Raw genomic sequence first — 16,473 nt, 5'->3', positions numbered from 1 at the left:
ACTTACAAGCCCTTAACCAACGGTGCAGTTCAAGAAGAGTTAAGAAAGTATTTACCAAATAGACTAAAGTAAAAAATAATCATAAAAAGCAACACAATAACAATAATGAGGCTATATACAGGGGGTACTGGTACCGAGTCAGTGTGCGAGAGTACAGGTTAGTTGAGGTCATTTGTACAAGTACTGTCAGTAGGGGTGAAGTGACTATGTATAGAAACATTGAGTAGCAGCAGTGTACAAAAGGGAGGGGGGCATGCAGTGTATGTTGACACCTCTTCAAATGAGTGGATTCGGCTATTTCAGCCACACATGTTGTTGACAGGTGTATAAAATTGAGCACACAGCCATGCAATCACCATAGACAAACATTGCCAGGAGAATGGCCCATACTGCAGAGCTCAGTGACTTTCAACATGGCACCGTCATAGGATGCTAACTTTCCAACAAGTCAGTTTGTCAAATTTCTGCCCTGCTAGATCTGCCCCGGTCAACTGTAAGTGCTGTTATTGTGAAGGAGCAACAACAGCTCAGCCACAAAGTGGTAGGCCATACAAGCTCACAGAACAGGACCCCTGAGTGCTGAAGTGTGTAGCGCGTAAAAATCATCTGTTCTCTACCAAGTTCCAAACTGGCTCTGGAAGCAACTTTTTATTACAAAAATAAAACTTAAACTCATTGAAGATTGACCCTGTGAAATGCTTACTTACAAGCCCTTCACGAAGAGCGCAGTTCAAGAAGAAGAAAATATTTTCCAAGTAGACTCAAATAAAAAGTAATAATGAAAAGTAACACAATAACAATAACAATAATGAGGCTATATAGAGGGGCACCGGTACAGAGTCAGTGTGCAGGGATACAGGATAGCTGAGGTAATCTGTACATGTAGGTGGGGGAGAAGTGACTATGCATAGGTAACAAACAAATAGCTAGTAGCAGCTGTGCTCAAGAGGTCAATGTAAATAGTCCGGTGGCGATTGTATTAACTGTTCAGCAGTCTGATGGCTTGGGGGTAGAAGCTGTTGAGGAGCCTTTTGGTGCTAGACTTGGTGCTCCGGTACCACGTGCCGTGCGCTAGCAGAGTAAACTTTCCTCTGACACTGCCTATTATATAGGTCCTGGATGGCAGGAAGCTTGGCACCGGTGATGTACTGGGCTGTACACATTATCCTCTGTAGTGCCTTATGGTCAGATGCCGAGCAGTTTCCATACCAGGCGGTAATGCAACCGGTCAGGATGCTCTCGATGGTGCAGCTGTAGAACGTTTTGAGGATCTGGGGGACCTATCTTTTCAGTCTCCTAAGGGGAAAAGGTTTTGTCGTGCCCTCTTCACGACTGTCATGGTATGTTTGGACCATAATAGTTCGTTGGTGATATAGACACCAAGGAACTTGAAACTCTCGACCCGCTTCACTACAGCCCTGTCGATGTAGATGGGGGCCTGTTCAGCCCGCCTTTTCCTGTAGTCCACGTTCAGCTCCTTAGTCTTGCTCACATTGAGGGAGAGGTTGTTGTCCTGGCACCACACTGCCAGTTCTCTGACCTCCTCCCTATAGAATGTCTCATCGTTGTTGGTGATCAGGCCTACCACTGTTGTGTCGTCAGCAAACTTAATGATGGTGTTGGAGTCGTGTTTGGCCACGCAGTCGTGGGTGAACAGGGAATACAGGTGGTGACTAAGTAAACACCCCTGAGGGGCCCCAGCGTTAAGGATCAGCATGGCAGACGTGTTGTTGCCTACTCTTACCACCTGGGGGGCGGCCCGTCAGGATGTCCAGGATCCAGGTGTTTAGTCCCAGAGTCCTGAGCTTAGTGATGAGCTTCGTGGGCTCTATGGCGTTGAACGCTGAGCTGTAGTCAATGAATAGCATTCTCACATAGGTGTTCCTTTTGTCCAGGTGGGAAAGGAAAGTGTGGAGTGTGATTGAGATTGCGACATCTGTGGTTTTGTTGGGGCGGTATGCAAATTGGAGTGGGTCTAGTGTGTCTGGGAGGATGCTGTTGATGTGAGCCATGACCAGCCTTTCAAAGCACTTCATGGATACTGACGTGAGTGCTACGGGGCGGTAATCATTTAGGCAGATTATCTTCGCTTCCTTGGGCACAGGGATTACAGACTCGATCAGGGAGAAGTTGAAAATGTCAGTGAAGACAATTGACAGTTGGTCAGCGCATGCTTTGAGTACACATCCTGGTAATCCGTCTGGCCCACCGGCATTGTGAATGTTGACCTGTTTAAAGGTTTTGTTCACATCGGCGACGGAGAACATTATCACACAGTCATCCGGAACAGCTGGTGCTCTCGTGCATGCTTCAGTGTTGCTTGCCTCGAAGCGAGCAAAAAAAGCATTTAGCTCGTCTGGTAGGCTCGCGTCACTGGGCAGCTCGAGTCTGGGTTTCCCTTTGTAGTCTGTAATAGTTTTCAAGCCCTGCCACATCCGACGAGCATCAGAGCCGGTGTAGTATGATTCAATCTTAATCCTGTATTGACGCTTTGCTTGTTTGATGGTTCGTCTGATGGCATAGCGGGATTTCTTATAAGCGTCCAGATTAGTCTCCCACTCCTTGAAAATGGCAGCTCTAGCCTTTTGCTCGATGCGGATGTTGCCTGTAATCCATGGCATCTGGTTGGGATATGTACGTACAGTCACTGTGGGGACGACGTCGTCTATGCACTTATTGATGAAGCCGATGACTGAGGTGGTATACTCCTCAATGCCATTGGATGAATCCCGGAACATATTCCAGTCTGTGCTAGCAAAAAAGTCCTGTAGTGTATAATCTGCATCTGCTGCTGGAAGTGGTGTTGGAGGGCCAGTAGGAGGCACTCTTTCCTCTGGTCTAAAAAAAATATCCCAAAGCCCCAGGGCAGTGATTGGTGTAGGGTGCCTGTGTAGGGTGCCGTCTTTCGGATGGGACGTTAAACAGGTGTCCTGACTCTCTGAGGTCATTAAAGATCCCATGGCTCTTGGGACTTCGTAAGAGTAGGGGTGTTAACCCCAGTGTCCTGGCTAAATTCCCAATCGAGGCCTCAAACCATCACGGTCACCTAATAATCCCAGTTTACAATTGGCTTGTTCATCCCCCTCCTCTCCCCTGTAACTATTCCCCAGGTTGTTGCTGTAAATGAGAATGTGTTCTCAGTCAACTTACCTGGTAAAATAATGGATAAATTAAAAAGGAGGATAGAATTATGGTCAGATTTGCCAAACGGAGGGTGGGGTAGAGCTTGGTATGCATCTCTGTGTGTGGAGTAAAGGTGGCCTAAGATTTTTTTCCCTCTGGTTGCACATGTGACATGCTGGTAAAAATGTGATAAAACTGATTTAAGTTTGCCTGCATTAAAGTCCCCGGCCACTAGGAGCGCCGCTTCTGGGTGAGCATTTTCTTCTTTGATTATGGCCTTATAGAGTTGGTTGAGAGCGGTCTTAGTACCAGCTTCGTGCTGTGGTGGTAAATAGACGGCTACGAATAATATAGATGAGAACTCTATTGGTAGATAGTGTGGTCTACAGCTTAACATAAGGTACTCTACCTCAGGCGAGCAATACCTCGAGACTTCTTTAATAGAGAAGAGAGATAGAGATCGCACCCCAGCTCTTATTCACCACAAGACACACACCTCCACCCCTCGTCTTACCAGAGGTAGCTTCTCTGTTCTGCCGGGGGCATGGAAAATCCCGCCAGCTCAATATTATCCGTTTCTTCGTTCAGCCACGTCTCGGTGAAACATAAGATATTACAGTTTTTAATGTCCTGTTGGTAGGATAATCTTAATCGTAGGAGTACTCACTCGCCTACGTATTCTCAGAAGGCAACCCGATCTGCGGCCCCTTTTCCTGAGTCTTTTCTTCAAGCAAATTACAGGGATCTGAGCCTGTTCCAGTGAAAGCAGTTTAAACTTCTCATCTGACTTTTTAAAGGAAAAGGTTTCTTCCAGTCCACGGCGAGTACATTAATACGCCATAGTATTAATGTACTATAGTGTAGTAACTAAACTTTAATACAGCTTTACTAAACACCATTACAGCTCATAACAGTGTTACACAGTAGGCCTATAGTCAATCACCCCAGTATGACTAGAAACAGTATTACTAACATTAACTGACCTGAGTTCTGTAGAGACGCTGGCGTTGGCCTGGGATAGGTTGACTAATGTGATGGTTTCCAACATGGCCGCCACCTGCTCCCAGAGACGTGTGCTGTTAGCCTCGTCCTTCTCCAAGTTCTCTGTCCTGTTCAGACCGGCAGCTTCCTCCGCCAGGACTGAGTCAATCACAGAGAGGGAAGGGCTTTGATGTTAACCATTTGTCTTATGAACAAAAATATTTAACTTTTACTCAACCAGGAGATATCACAAATATTGTTCAATATCACAAAACATTAAATTGTTCACTAAAGGGGCATACTTTGAAGTTACACATTTCCTATGGAAACCTAAGATGGAATATAAAAACATAGCAATGCATGTTGTGCGGTTGCTATTTGCTGTACCTTGTATGGCAGTGTGAATGGTGGTGATGTACTCCAGAAACTTGGCCCCCTGGGTAACCCTGTTCTCTGTGGACTGAGCCACTTCCTCTCCATCAGCAGACAGCCCTGTAGCCTGCCGTAGCAGTCCGTCTATGTCCTGGGTGAGATTTGTCAAGTCCTCCTCCACCCTGTTCAGGTGATATGCTGGGCTACTTTCCCAAGACATCAGATTCTAGGAGAGAAATGAGGTCAAGTGTGTTACAACAGTCTTTCCCTCATTGAATGTGTACTGAGTACTTCTGAACTTAAGACAGGGGGTTCAAAAGGTGACTTCCTGACCTCCTAGACAGAGAGGTATAACATGAGTCCTCTTTTACCTTGACCTCTCGTGTGTCGTTCTCCAGGCTGACCAGTGTGCTGTAGGGGGACAGGATGACCCCGGTCAGGTTGACAGACAGGAAGGAGCTCTCTAATGCATCCAGGTCATCCAGGAGGACCCCCGTACACTCATCATCACACGCTAAGGGGAGAGGGAGGGAGGGAGAGGAAGGAGTTCAGGATATCAGATTTCAATTAGGACATTACCGCAGTGCGTGTGTGTATGTGTATGTGTATGTGTGCGTGTGCGTGTGCGCGTGTGTGTGTGTGTGTGTGTGTGTGTGTGCGTGCGTGCGTGCGTGTGTGTGTGTGCGTGTGCGTGCGTGTGTGTATGAAAGATGCAGCAGAGGTAACCGCTGGTACAAGTCTAGAACTGATATGCCCCCAACATTTACACTAATGAATACACCAACAAAGTCTACTCTCGTCACGAAACATATACAGTTGAAGTGGGAAGTTTGCATACACTTAGGTTGGAGTCATTAAAACTCGTTTTTCAACCACTACACAAATTTCTTGTTAATTAACAAACTATACTTTTGGTAAATTGGTTAGGACATCTACTTTGTGCATGACACAAATAATTCTTCCAACAATTGTTTACAGACAGATTATTTCACTGTATCACAATTCCAGTGGGTCAGAAGTTTACATACAATAAGTTGACTGTGCCTTTAAACAGCTTGGAAAATTCCAGAAAATTATGTCATGGCTTTAGAAGCTTCTGATAGAGACGCTGGCGTTGGCCTGGGATATAAACACCATGGGACCACGCAGCCGTCTTACCGCTCAGGAAGGAGACGTGTTCTGTCTCCTAGAGATGAATGTACTTTGGTGCGAAAAGTGCAAATCAATTCCAGAACAACAGCAAAGGACCTTGTGAAGATGCTGGAGGAAACGGGTACAAAAGTATCTATATCCACAGTAAAACAAGTCCTATATCGACATAAGCTGAAAGGCCGCTCAGCAAGGAAGAAGCCACTTCTCCAAAACCACCATTAAAAACTGCACATGGAGACAAAGATCGTACTTTTTGGAGAAATATCCTCTGGTCTGATGAAACATAAATAGAACTGTTTGGCCATAATGCCCATTGTTATGTTTAGAGGAAACGGGAGGCTTGCAAGCCGAAGAACACCATCCCAACCGTGAAGCACGGGGGTGGCAGCATCATGTTGTGGGGGTGCTTTGCTGCAGGAGGGACTGGTGAACTTCACAAAATAGATGGCATCACGAGGAAAGAAAATTGTGGATATATTGAAGCAACATCTCAAGACATCAGTCAGGAAGTTAAAGCTTGGTCGCAAATGGGTCTTCCAAATGGACAATGACCCCAAGCGTACTTCCAAAATTGTGGCAAAATGGCTTAAGAAAAAAAAGTCAAGGTATTGGAGTGGCCATCACAAAGCCCTGACCGCAATCCTATAGAGAATTTGTGGGCAGAACTGAAAAAGCGTGTGCGAGCAAGGAGGCCTACAAACCTGACTCAGTTACACCAGCTCTGTCAGGAGGAATGGGCCAAAATTCACCCAACTTATTGTGTGAAGCTTGTGGAAGGCTACCCAAAACATTTGACCCAAGTTAAACAGTTTAAAGGCAATGCTACCAAATACTAATTGAGTGTATGTAAACTTCTGACCCACTGGGAATGTGATGAAAGAAATAAAAGCTGAAATAAATCATTCTCTCTACTATTATTCTGACATTTCATATTCTTAAAATAAACTGGTGATCCTAACTGACCTAAGACAGGGAATTTTTAGTAGGATTAAATGTCAGGAATTGTGAAAAGCTGAGTTTAAATGTATTTGGCTACGGTGTATGTAAACTTCCAACTTCAACTGTAGTTATTTTGGACATGAGTTTAATGTTGCCGGCGAGTGGGGGGAACAAGTGGAGGAGCTTGTCCGCGTGTATCCAACCAGTCTTGATATGATTGACATTTCCCCCTCTGCCCGTGGTCATGAATCTAGAAGCTGTGAGACAGGTGGCCCTGGTAAAGATTTGCTTGCGAAAGTGCCTCTTCCACAGAAGGTTCTGAGGAAAATGAATAACAGAACTGTTCAAGTGATGACAAAGTGGCTATGCTTCAACACACACGCCACATGTGACGTTGCCTTCCTGAGTCAAAGAGAGGAGGGTTTAGGTGTCCTGAATATTGAGTGGATTTACACTGCTACCAGACTGCCTCACCTGTTGAACATGCTCAACTGTGACAATGTGACAGTTAAGGAGTTAGCCAGATCTTCCCTCCTTCGGGACCTAAAGAGGCAGAAGGTTCCACATACCAGGGACACTGAGGACAACTTCCTGGGCTTCAGTAGGAAGGCCAGTGGAAAACTGGACACTCGGGCTGCGTTGGTGTCTGGTCAGCCTGGCCGGACCTCTATGACCTGTGCAACCAGACTGGAGTGGAGCTCAGGTGGACATGGACTGATATGGAAACTGAGCCAGTGACTGCCTCTGATACAGTTGTGGCAGATTGTGGTGTTATGAAGGCTTCTGTCACCCATGATGGAACATCTCATCCTACATTCAGGACAACACTCCTTGGTTTCAGACGGATGCAGCTACTGCAACACTGGACTGGGTTGACCACTCTGTCTCCCATTCCATGTACCAGAATGCTTCCATGTACCAGAATGCTTCCATGTACCAGAATGCTTCCATGTACCAGAATGCTTCCATCTCCAGAATGCTTCCATCTCCAGAATGCTTCCATTGGCGAGGACATTCTCATCTTTACTGTTAAGGTGAGGCTGCAAGTTCTACCAACAAAATATAATCTAGCCCTCTGGTACGCTTCAAACCATGAACCCATTTTGTATTCTACATAAGTCAAATGTAATGGAGTCCATTGCCCATGTTGTGAATGGCTGCTGTTCATATGAGGATTTGTACAATGCTAGACATGACCGCCTTGTTGACCTGATAGCCAGCAAGGTGAGACAAGTCGTCTCACCAACAGCACACATACATAAACATTCTTGTGTAAGAGGAAGCTGGTTTGATGTTGATGTGTCTTCCTGTGTGTTAAATACACCAGATGTTGTTGGTGGTGGTCTCGGCCACGTACACAGGCTTGCAGTGGGTGGCCTCCAGATTGCGGGCCTGATAAAAACTAGGGCAAAGCAATTGGCTAAGCTCTGCTCTGTTTCAGCTGTCATGGGCCGCCAAGCTGTTTGGAGAAGGAGGTGCTTTATGTACCCTTGAGTACCATGCATACAGGCATCCTTTTTTTGTAAATTTGATTAGTGGATTCAAATAAAGTATTTAACGTGTGTGTGTGTGTGTGTGTGTGTGTGTGTGTGTGTGTGTGTGTGTGTGTGTGTGTGTGTGTGTGTGTGTGTGTGTGTGTGTGTGTGTGTGTGTGGGTTGATACTCACAGACACACTGGTCCCCGTCCAGGACGTGTCTCGCCTCGCACTGGTCACACAAATGTCCCCTGACACCGGCCTTACATTCACACTGGCCCTTCAGAGAGTCACACACCAGATGGAGAGAACCTGCAGTACTACACTGACACGCCTCACACTTCCCTCCTGGACCAGACGGGTTCCCATAGTAACCCACTGAACACCTGAGAAAGGGAGGGGGGAGAGAGATGCGGGGGGATGGCAAAGAAACAGTGAGACGGAGAAATAATGTAATAGAAAATGAAAATATAACGTTTGTCTCAGTCTGAGGTGTAGTGATGGCTTCTAGTGACAGAGACACTGACTTTGATCCAACAAGTCACACAGTAGCTGTGTAGTACTCTCTCTTACCTCCACTGTAGCTGTGTAGTACTCTCTCTTACCTCCACAGTAGCTGTGTAGTACTCTCTCTTACCTCCACAGTAGCTGTGTAGTACTCTCTCTTACCTCCACAGTAGCTGTGTAGTACTCTCTCTTACCTCCACAGTAGCTGTGTAGTACTCTCTCTTACCTCCACAGTAGCTGTGTAGTACTCTCTCTTACCTCCACAGTAGCTGTGTAGTACTCTCTCTTACCTCCACAGTAGCTGTGTAGTACTCTCTCTTACCTCCACAGTATCTGTGTAGTACTCTCTCTTACCTCCACAGTAGCTGTGTAGTACTCTCTCTTACCTCCACAGTAGCTGTGTAGTACTCTCTCTTACCTCCACAGTAGCTGTGTAGTACTCTCTCTTACCTCCACTGTAGCTGTGTAGTACTCTCTCTTACCTCCACAGTAGCTGTGTAGTACTCTCTCTTACCTCCACTGTAGCTGTGTAGTACTCTCTCTTACCTCCACAGTAGCTGTGTAGTACTCTCTCTTACCTCCACAGTAGCTGTGTAGTACTCTCTCTTACCTCCACAGTAGCTGTGTAGTACTCTCTCTTACCTCCACAGTAGCTGTGTAGTACTCTCTCTTACCTCCACAGTAGCTGAGTAGTACTCTCTCTTACCTCCACAGTAGCTGTGTAGTACTCTCTCTTACCTCCACAGTAGCTGTGTATTACTCTCTCTTACCTCCACAGTAGCTGTGTAGTACTCTCTCTTACCTCCACAGTAGCTGTGTAGTACTCTCTCTTACCTCCACTGTAGCTGTGAAGTACTCTTTCTTACCTCCACAGTAGCTGTGTAGTACTCTTTCTTACCTCTCACAGTAGCGTCCCTCATAACCAGGCTTGCAGGCGTTACAGTGGAAGTCTCCCATCACTCCCTCCATTGCACAGGTTGGACTGAAGCTAAACCACAACACACACAAACTGTCAAACAGTGCTATACACACAACTATAGCTCCTCACTGCCCCCTGCTGGGAAAAGGTCTGTATTACCAGAGGATACCCATTCACTAAATCACCCTTGAACTAGAATATTGCCAAGCAGCTTCAGCATTCTAAGAAAAAATACATCTTATGAGATTGAATATGTGCTAGTGTGAAATCAGTAGTTGGACTATCTCTTCAAAAAACATACTATGTGTGGAATGAGATATTATCATTTCAACTCCAAATTCAACACGTCACTTATCAGAACATGCGACTGACAGGGGGAGAGTGAGACAGGTACCTGTTCTCTTTGAGGGGGCAGGCACACAGAGAGCAGTCACTGACAGAGCCTTTTACGTTCCCATAGTACCCAGAGCCGCACACGTTACAGTGCTCGCCTGCTGTGTTGTGCTGGCAGCCCAGACATTCTCCCGTGTCCAGGTCACAGGCCTGGCTGTGGTTGTTACACTGGCAGGGCACGCAGGGCTGGATCAGGGGTCTGTTCCCCCGCAGGTTCAGATCAGTCACTGGTTGGCGGTAGTAGCCGGGGGAACACTCCTACACACACCACAAACGCACACCGATGACTGAGACGAAGTTAAATAATAGACTCAAAATACAGTAGTAAGTAGTAGTACATAATAAATGGTGTTGTTTTTGGTGTGAAAATATATCTGACCTGGCAGGACAGTCCAGCGTAGCCAGCTGGACACTCGCAGGTCTCTATCAGACATGCCACCTCCAAACCCTCTGACCCCTCCTCTGCCTCTAGGGCCGTATCCATGGTGATATTGGAGATTCTAGTGAAAGACAAACACAATATTTACATCATAGTCGCTTTATAGCGTCAACACAAAAATAAGTGTGTGTGCGCGTGTATGTATGTGTGCGTGTGTGTGTACTAACCTGCTCTGCTGCAACCCTGTACCATACGAGGCCTTGATGGTGATGTACTCGATATTGCTCAGGACCGCCAAGAAGTCGGAGTGACTCACAGCTTTCTCTGACACAGAGTTGAAATACTTCCACTTGTGCTGATCAAGAGAAATCAAAGCAGATTTAATTATATTAATTCATTAGTAGGATTTGTAGGCTTTAGCTCAGCCGGATAACAGTCTTATAGCATGCTGGACATAATGGGTTTGAACCCATGGTAGTCCAACTAGTCCAGCTTTAGGTATTGTTTCTGGTGTCCTCCTTACCTCCGTCAGTGGGACGTCCTGACGTGTTTTGACCCTGTTGTCAGGGGCAGGCATATCGATGTAGATGACCTTCTTTCCCAGATGACCCCCCCTCATCAGGACCTGAGGCTCGTAGTTGGCCAGGCCAGCCCCGTCCAGAGCATAGAACGCCACCATGTAGGACAGCTTCCCTCCATACGACAACAACTAACCAGAGAATAAGATGTGTATGTTTATGATTCAGCATCGCTCTCTCACAGACACAAGTAACAGAGGTCTGAGATACACACCTTATTTCCCTGGTAGTGTTTGGGAAGCCTCCAGTAGTAGGGTCCAGGCAGTGTGATGTTTTCTTTCTCCCTGGCGTCCAGCAGCATGTCTGGGGCCTGGTAGTAGACCCCTTCCACACTGCCCTGGGGGTCACGCTGACTGACCACATGCAGCAGCTCTGGGTCAGACCCCAGTGTGATCTGTATGGTAAATATACACAAATGCATGAGCATGTGCATCACACACACACACACACACAAAGATGCAGCCACACTTATTTGCTTCTCCTACAGTTCTTCATATCAAGAGATCTCACTATCGTGTCATTCAGTTTATTGCAGACTTTTCCCAATCAGTGAAGAACCACTCTTTTTCCTCACACCCCCACAAGTAGGTCTACCGCCAGCTCAGCTGTGCCATCTCTTATCACTAATTAGTACCAGGAAATAAATAGACCCGGCTAGCTACATCTGGGGTCCTTTCAGATTCCTCTGCCTGGGTGGCCCGGGAAGGAGGGGGGTGGGTGCCACCTCCGTGTGCCCACGCTAAATGGTACACAGGGCACGTGCGTCCTTGAGCCGGGCACCCAGCGGGCACACCAGGCTGCGAGCAGCAGGCACCGTACGTGGCATCACTAAGCAGCCGGCACACAACAGATGGGCATCCTGTTTAGGCATCTGTCTGGGCATTTCATTTCCTCTTCATTGTGCCCAATTAAAATGAAGCTAATTAGGAGCATTCAGTTCACTCAAGAATAATGAGGATACAGACACTTTTCTTCATCCAGACACAGATGAGAAGAGTAGAGACAGAATACAGCTGACTAGTTACTGTGAGCAGGGACCGAGACATCGCCAGGATGACCTGACCAAATAGCTTAGAACTTCCAAATAACTTGTAGATGATAACTTCCTGGTCATGACACATTATCAGGAAAAACACCAGGCTCCAAGCATGAATCTTTAGATTTGACTTATGCCGTTGGTTAATTGGCTACAAGGTTATAAACAAGCCAGAGAAGACGATTTTGAGCCAAGTTGTTATATTAATGTTTGTTATTTGAAAAATATAAGAGGATTTACCAAACAAAGGTATTACCATCCCAAATGGAGAAAAGAAAGAACAAGTATTTTGTTTGAAAAATGTGCCGTAATTTCATATAGAGGTGGAGGAGTGAAGGCTGCTCAACCCCTTCAGACAATGACGGACGGTTTCTCTATCCTGTTAGCATAGCCACCCATCTGTAGATGAAGCAGATGGGCGGGACTAAAACAGGAATCCTGGGCTGTGTTCAGGGACCAGAAACGTTCAGAACGTTGCACATAGAAAAAGAATGAATAAAGCTGACAAGATTCACTATTCTATGCGACAGACCAGAATATCTGTTCTACATTATACATTTCTATCTAAACCTTCTATAATGTTTATCTCACTGAACAGACCCAAAGTTGAGTTTTGATAGACTTTACTCACCGGTACACGGACCATCCCACCGAGCTCCTCGCAGTCTGAGGAGACTCCGAAACAGAAACAGGGGCTGCAGCCGTCCGGGTTAGGACCAGATAGGCCGAAGGATCCCTTCTTACACTCATCACAGCCACCTCCGCCCACATTGTCCTGGCAACCACAGAACAATTCATTAAAACAGACAACATACATTCGAAAGGACACAATAAAACAAAACACTATTGCAGACCATAACGGATAAGATATTCCCCCATGTGGGTTTACTGCTTGTTTGTAAAACCAGTTTAACCAGAGGTTGCAGTACCTTGCACACACAGTTCCCTGGGTCCTCACAGCTGCACAGGCCCAGTTCCTTATCACAGAACTCCTCTCTGGTGCCGTTGATGTTGCAGTTGCACGCCGTGCATTCTGGGTAGCCCCTGTAGCCCATGGTGCACTGGTCACATTTCTGCCTGGCAAAATCCGGACGGCACAGGCACTGCCCATTGGTGAGGTCACACTGGGTGGCAGAACTGCCCGCCTCACTGCAATCACATGACTAAGGGGGGCAAAGATTAGCTTTTATGAACACCTATTATGATATGAATGTGCTTATTAATCATTTATGAAGCATCTATGTCGGCCTTAAAAGAACATACATAGGCATATGTATGCATTATAAAGGCTTATAAAGCTTATACAGTTGTGTTTATAGAGGTGTTTTACCTTACAACCTGCCACAGTGTCGTGACCCCAGTGACCTTCCTCACACAACTCACACTTCTCTCCTATGGTGTGGGGAGGGCAGATACACTTGCCTGTCGTCGCATTACAGTTTCCGTGGGTGTGGGCACACTCACACTCTGATGGAGAAGAGAGAAAAATAACAGCGAGAGAGCGAGAGAGAGAAAGATACAGAGAGAGAGAGCGAGAGAGAGAAAGACACAGAGAGAAGGACAGAAAGAAAGACAGAGAGAAAGATACAGAGAGAAAGAGAAAGAGAGAGAAAGAGAGAAAGATAGAGAGAGAGAGAGCGAGAGAGAGAAAGATACAGAGAGAGAGAGCGAGAGAGAGAAAGATACAGAGAGAGAGAGCGAGAGAGTGAGCAAGAGAGAGATAAAGAGAGAGATAGAGAGAGAGAAAGAGAGAGAAAGAGAGAGAGAAAGACAGAGAGAAAGAGAAAGAGAGAGAAATAGAGAGAGAAAGACAAAGAGAGAGAAAGAGAGAGAAAGAGAGAGACAGAGAGAAAGAGAGAGAAAGAGAGAAATAGAGAGAAAGAGAGAGAAAGACAGAGAGAAAGAGAAAGAGAGAGAATGAGAGAGAGAAAGACAGAGAGAAAGAGAAAGAGATAGAAATAGAGAAAGATACAGAGAGAGAAAGAGAGAGAAAGAGAGAAATGATCAATGAAATGATCAAATATACAGACATCAAATTCCAATTGGCTATACTAAAACTCTTTAACATCATACTTAGCTCTGGCATCTTCCCCAATATTTGGAACCAAGGACTGATCACCCCAATCCACAAAAGTGGAGACAAATTTGACCCCAATAACTACCGTGGAATATGTGTCAACAGTAACCTTGGGAAAATCCTCTGCATTATTATTAACAGCAGACTCGTACATTTCCTCAATGAAAACAATGTACTGAGCAAATGTCAAATTGGCTTTTTACCAAATTACCGTACAACAGACCATGTATTCACCCTACACACTCTAATTGACAACCAAACAAACCAAAACAAAGGCAAAGTCTTCTCATGCTTTGTTGATTTCAAAAAAGCCTTCGACTCAATCTGGCATGAGGGTCTGCTATACAAACTGATGGAAAGTGGTGTTGGGGGTAAAACATACGACATTATAAAATCCATGTACACAAACAACAAGTGTGCTGTTAAAATTGGCAAAAAACACGCACATTTCTTCACTCAGGGTCGTGGGGTTAGACAGGGATGCAGCTTAAGCCCCACCCTCTTCAACATATATATCAACGAATTGGCGCGGGCACTAGAAAAGTCTGCAGCACCCGGCCTCCCCCTGCTAGAATCCGAAGTCAAATGTCTGCTGTTTGCTGATGATCTGGTGCTTCTGTCACCAACCAAGGAGGGCCTACAGCAGCACCTAGATCTTATGCACAGATTCTGTCAGACCTGGGCCCTGACAGTAAATCTCAGTAAGACCAAAATAATGGTGTTCCAAAAAAGGTCCAGTCACCAGGACCACAAATACAAATTCCATCTAGACACTGTTGCCCTAGAGCACACAAAAAACTATACATACCTTGGCCTAAACATCAGCGCCACAGGTAACTTCCACAAAGCTGTGAACGATCTGAGAGACAAGGCGAGAAGGACATTCTATGCCATCAAAAGAAACATAAATTTCAACATACCAATTAGGATTTGGCTAAAAATACTTGAATCAGTCATAGAGCCCATTGCCCTTTATGGTTGTGAGGTCTGGGGTCCGCTCACCAACCAAGACTTCACAAAATGGGACAAACACCAAATTGAGACTCTGCATGCAGAATTCTGCAAAAATATCCTCCGTGTACAACGTAAAACACCAAATAATGCATGCAGAGCAGAATTAGGCCGATACCCACTAATTATCAAAATCCAGAAAAGAGCCGTTAAATTCTACAACCACCTAAAAGAAAGCGATTCACAAACCTTCCATAACAAAGCCATCACCTACAGAGAGATGAACCTGGAGAAGAGTCCCCTAAGCAAGCTGGTCCTGGGGCTCTGTTCACAAACACAGCGGCAGAATACCTGACCACTGTGACTGACCCAAAATTAAGGAAAGCTTTGACTGTGTACAGACTCAGTGAGCATAGCCTTGCTATTGAGAAAGGCCGCCGTAGGCAGACATGGCTCTCAAGAGAAGACAGGCTATGTGCTCACTGCCCACAAAATGAGGTGGAAACTGAGCTGCACTTCCTAACCTCCTGCCCAATGTATGACCATATTAGAGAGACATATTTCCCTCAGATTACACAGATCCACAAAGAATTCGAAAACAAATCCAATTTTGAAAAACTCCCATATCTACTGGGTGAAATTCCACAGTGTGCCATCACAGCAGCAAGATTTGTGACCTGTTGCCACGAGAAAAGGGCAACCAGTGAAGAACAAACACCATTGTAAATACAACCCATATTTATGCTTATTTATTTTATCTTGTGTCCTTTAATTATTTGTACATTGTGTGTATATATATATATATATATATATATATAATATGACATTTGTAATGTCTTTACTGTTTTGAAACTGTTGTATGTGTAATGTTTACTCTTAATTTTTGTTGTTTTTCACTTTATATATTCACTTTGTATGTTGTCTACCTCACTTGCTTTGGCAATGTTAACACATGTTTCCCATGCCAATAAAGCCCTTGAATTGAATTGAATTGAGAGAAAGAGAGAGAAAGAGAGAGAAAGAGAGAGAGAGACAGAGAGAGACAGAGAGAGACAGAGACAGAGACAGATAGATAGATAGATAGATAGATAGATAGATAGATAGATAGATAGATAGATAGATAGATAGATAGATATGGGAGATATGGGAGATAGAGAGAATGAAGATCAGATCAGAGTGAAACTCAAATGAATGTTAGTTAAAGTTTGGGTAAAGTTTGTGGCCTTACGTGTACACCCTCTGTCCTGGTAGTTGAAGTAACCATGGTAACATCGGTCACATTTGTCCCCCGCCACCCCTGGGATGCATTGGCACCGCCCCTCCTCCTCACATGCTGTGGACACAGATCCTGATTGGCTACAGTTACAGTCTCTGCACCCCTGTCCACTGAGAAGACTGTGGAAGCCCACCTGGAAAACACACAGAAGAAAATACCAATTGTTACTAACTTCCATCAGCTAACCATCTGAATCTTCTTGATTTTCCCTCAAATATATCCAGACATACAGATGTAGGATCTTCAGACTTGATTTTCAATGACAAAAAATTTAGCAACCCCTACAAAATGTCCATGATTTATATTCCACATAAT

At 45.3% G+C, this 16,473-nt stretch overlaps 1 protein-coding gene, 1 long non-coding RNA gene and 1 other non-coding gene across 4 annotated transcripts in view; all 3 read right to left on the bottom strand.

Moving 5' to 3' along the window:
- LOC118382690 (laminin subunit alpha-1) overlaps positions 1-16,473 on the bottom strand; it is a 53,184-nt gene that overhangs the window by 16,383 nt on the left and 20,328 nt on the right. Inside the window, 14 exon segments of the mRNA XM_052503978.1 lie at positions 4,107-4,263; positions 4,492-4,702; positions 4,848-4,990; positions 8,235-8,428; positions 9,448-9,537; positions 9,863-10,119; positions 10,241-10,361; positions 10,468-10,595; positions 10,764-10,949; positions 11,033-11,212; positions 12,486-12,629; positions 12,784-13,017; positions 13,185-13,321; positions 16,111-16,291. Coding sequence (XP_052359938.1) covers positions 4,107-4,263; positions 4,492-4,702; positions 4,848-4,990; positions 8,235-8,428; positions 9,448-9,537; positions 9,863-10,119; positions 10,241-10,361; positions 10,468-10,595; positions 10,764-10,949; positions 11,033-11,212; positions 12,486-12,629; positions 12,784-13,017; positions 13,185-13,321; positions 16,111-16,291 — 2,363 coding nt within the window.
- Positions 8,475-9,440, bottom strand: LOC127920213 (uncharacterized). Of its 2 annotated transcripts, XR_008105399.1 has the most exons (4): positions 9,320-9,440; positions 9,096-9,223; positions 8,904-9,063; positions 8,475-8,871 (listed from the first exon to the last, which is right to left on the bottom strand). It is a non-coding gene; the product is annotated as an uncharacterized LOC127920213 (long non-coding RNA). The 2 variants fall into 2 exon arrangements; XR_008105397.1 differs by having other exon boundaries at positions 8,904-9,223.
- LOC118384100 (small nucleolar RNA SNORA29) lies at positions 12,149-12,291 on the bottom strand. The gene has a single exon (XR_004825802.1). It is a non-coding gene; the product is annotated as a small nucleolar RNA SNORA29 (small nucleolar RNA).

Source organism: Oncorhynchus keta, chromosome 4, assembly GCF_023373465.1.
Source record: "Oncorhynchus keta strain PuntledgeMale-10-30-2019 chromosome 4, Oket_V2, whole genome shotgun sequence".
Lineage (NCBI taxonomy): Eukaryota > Metazoa > Chordata > Actinopteri > Salmoniformes > Salmonidae > Oncorhynchus > Oncorhynchus keta.
This window is presented reverse-complemented; position numbering and strand designations above follow the sequence as displayed.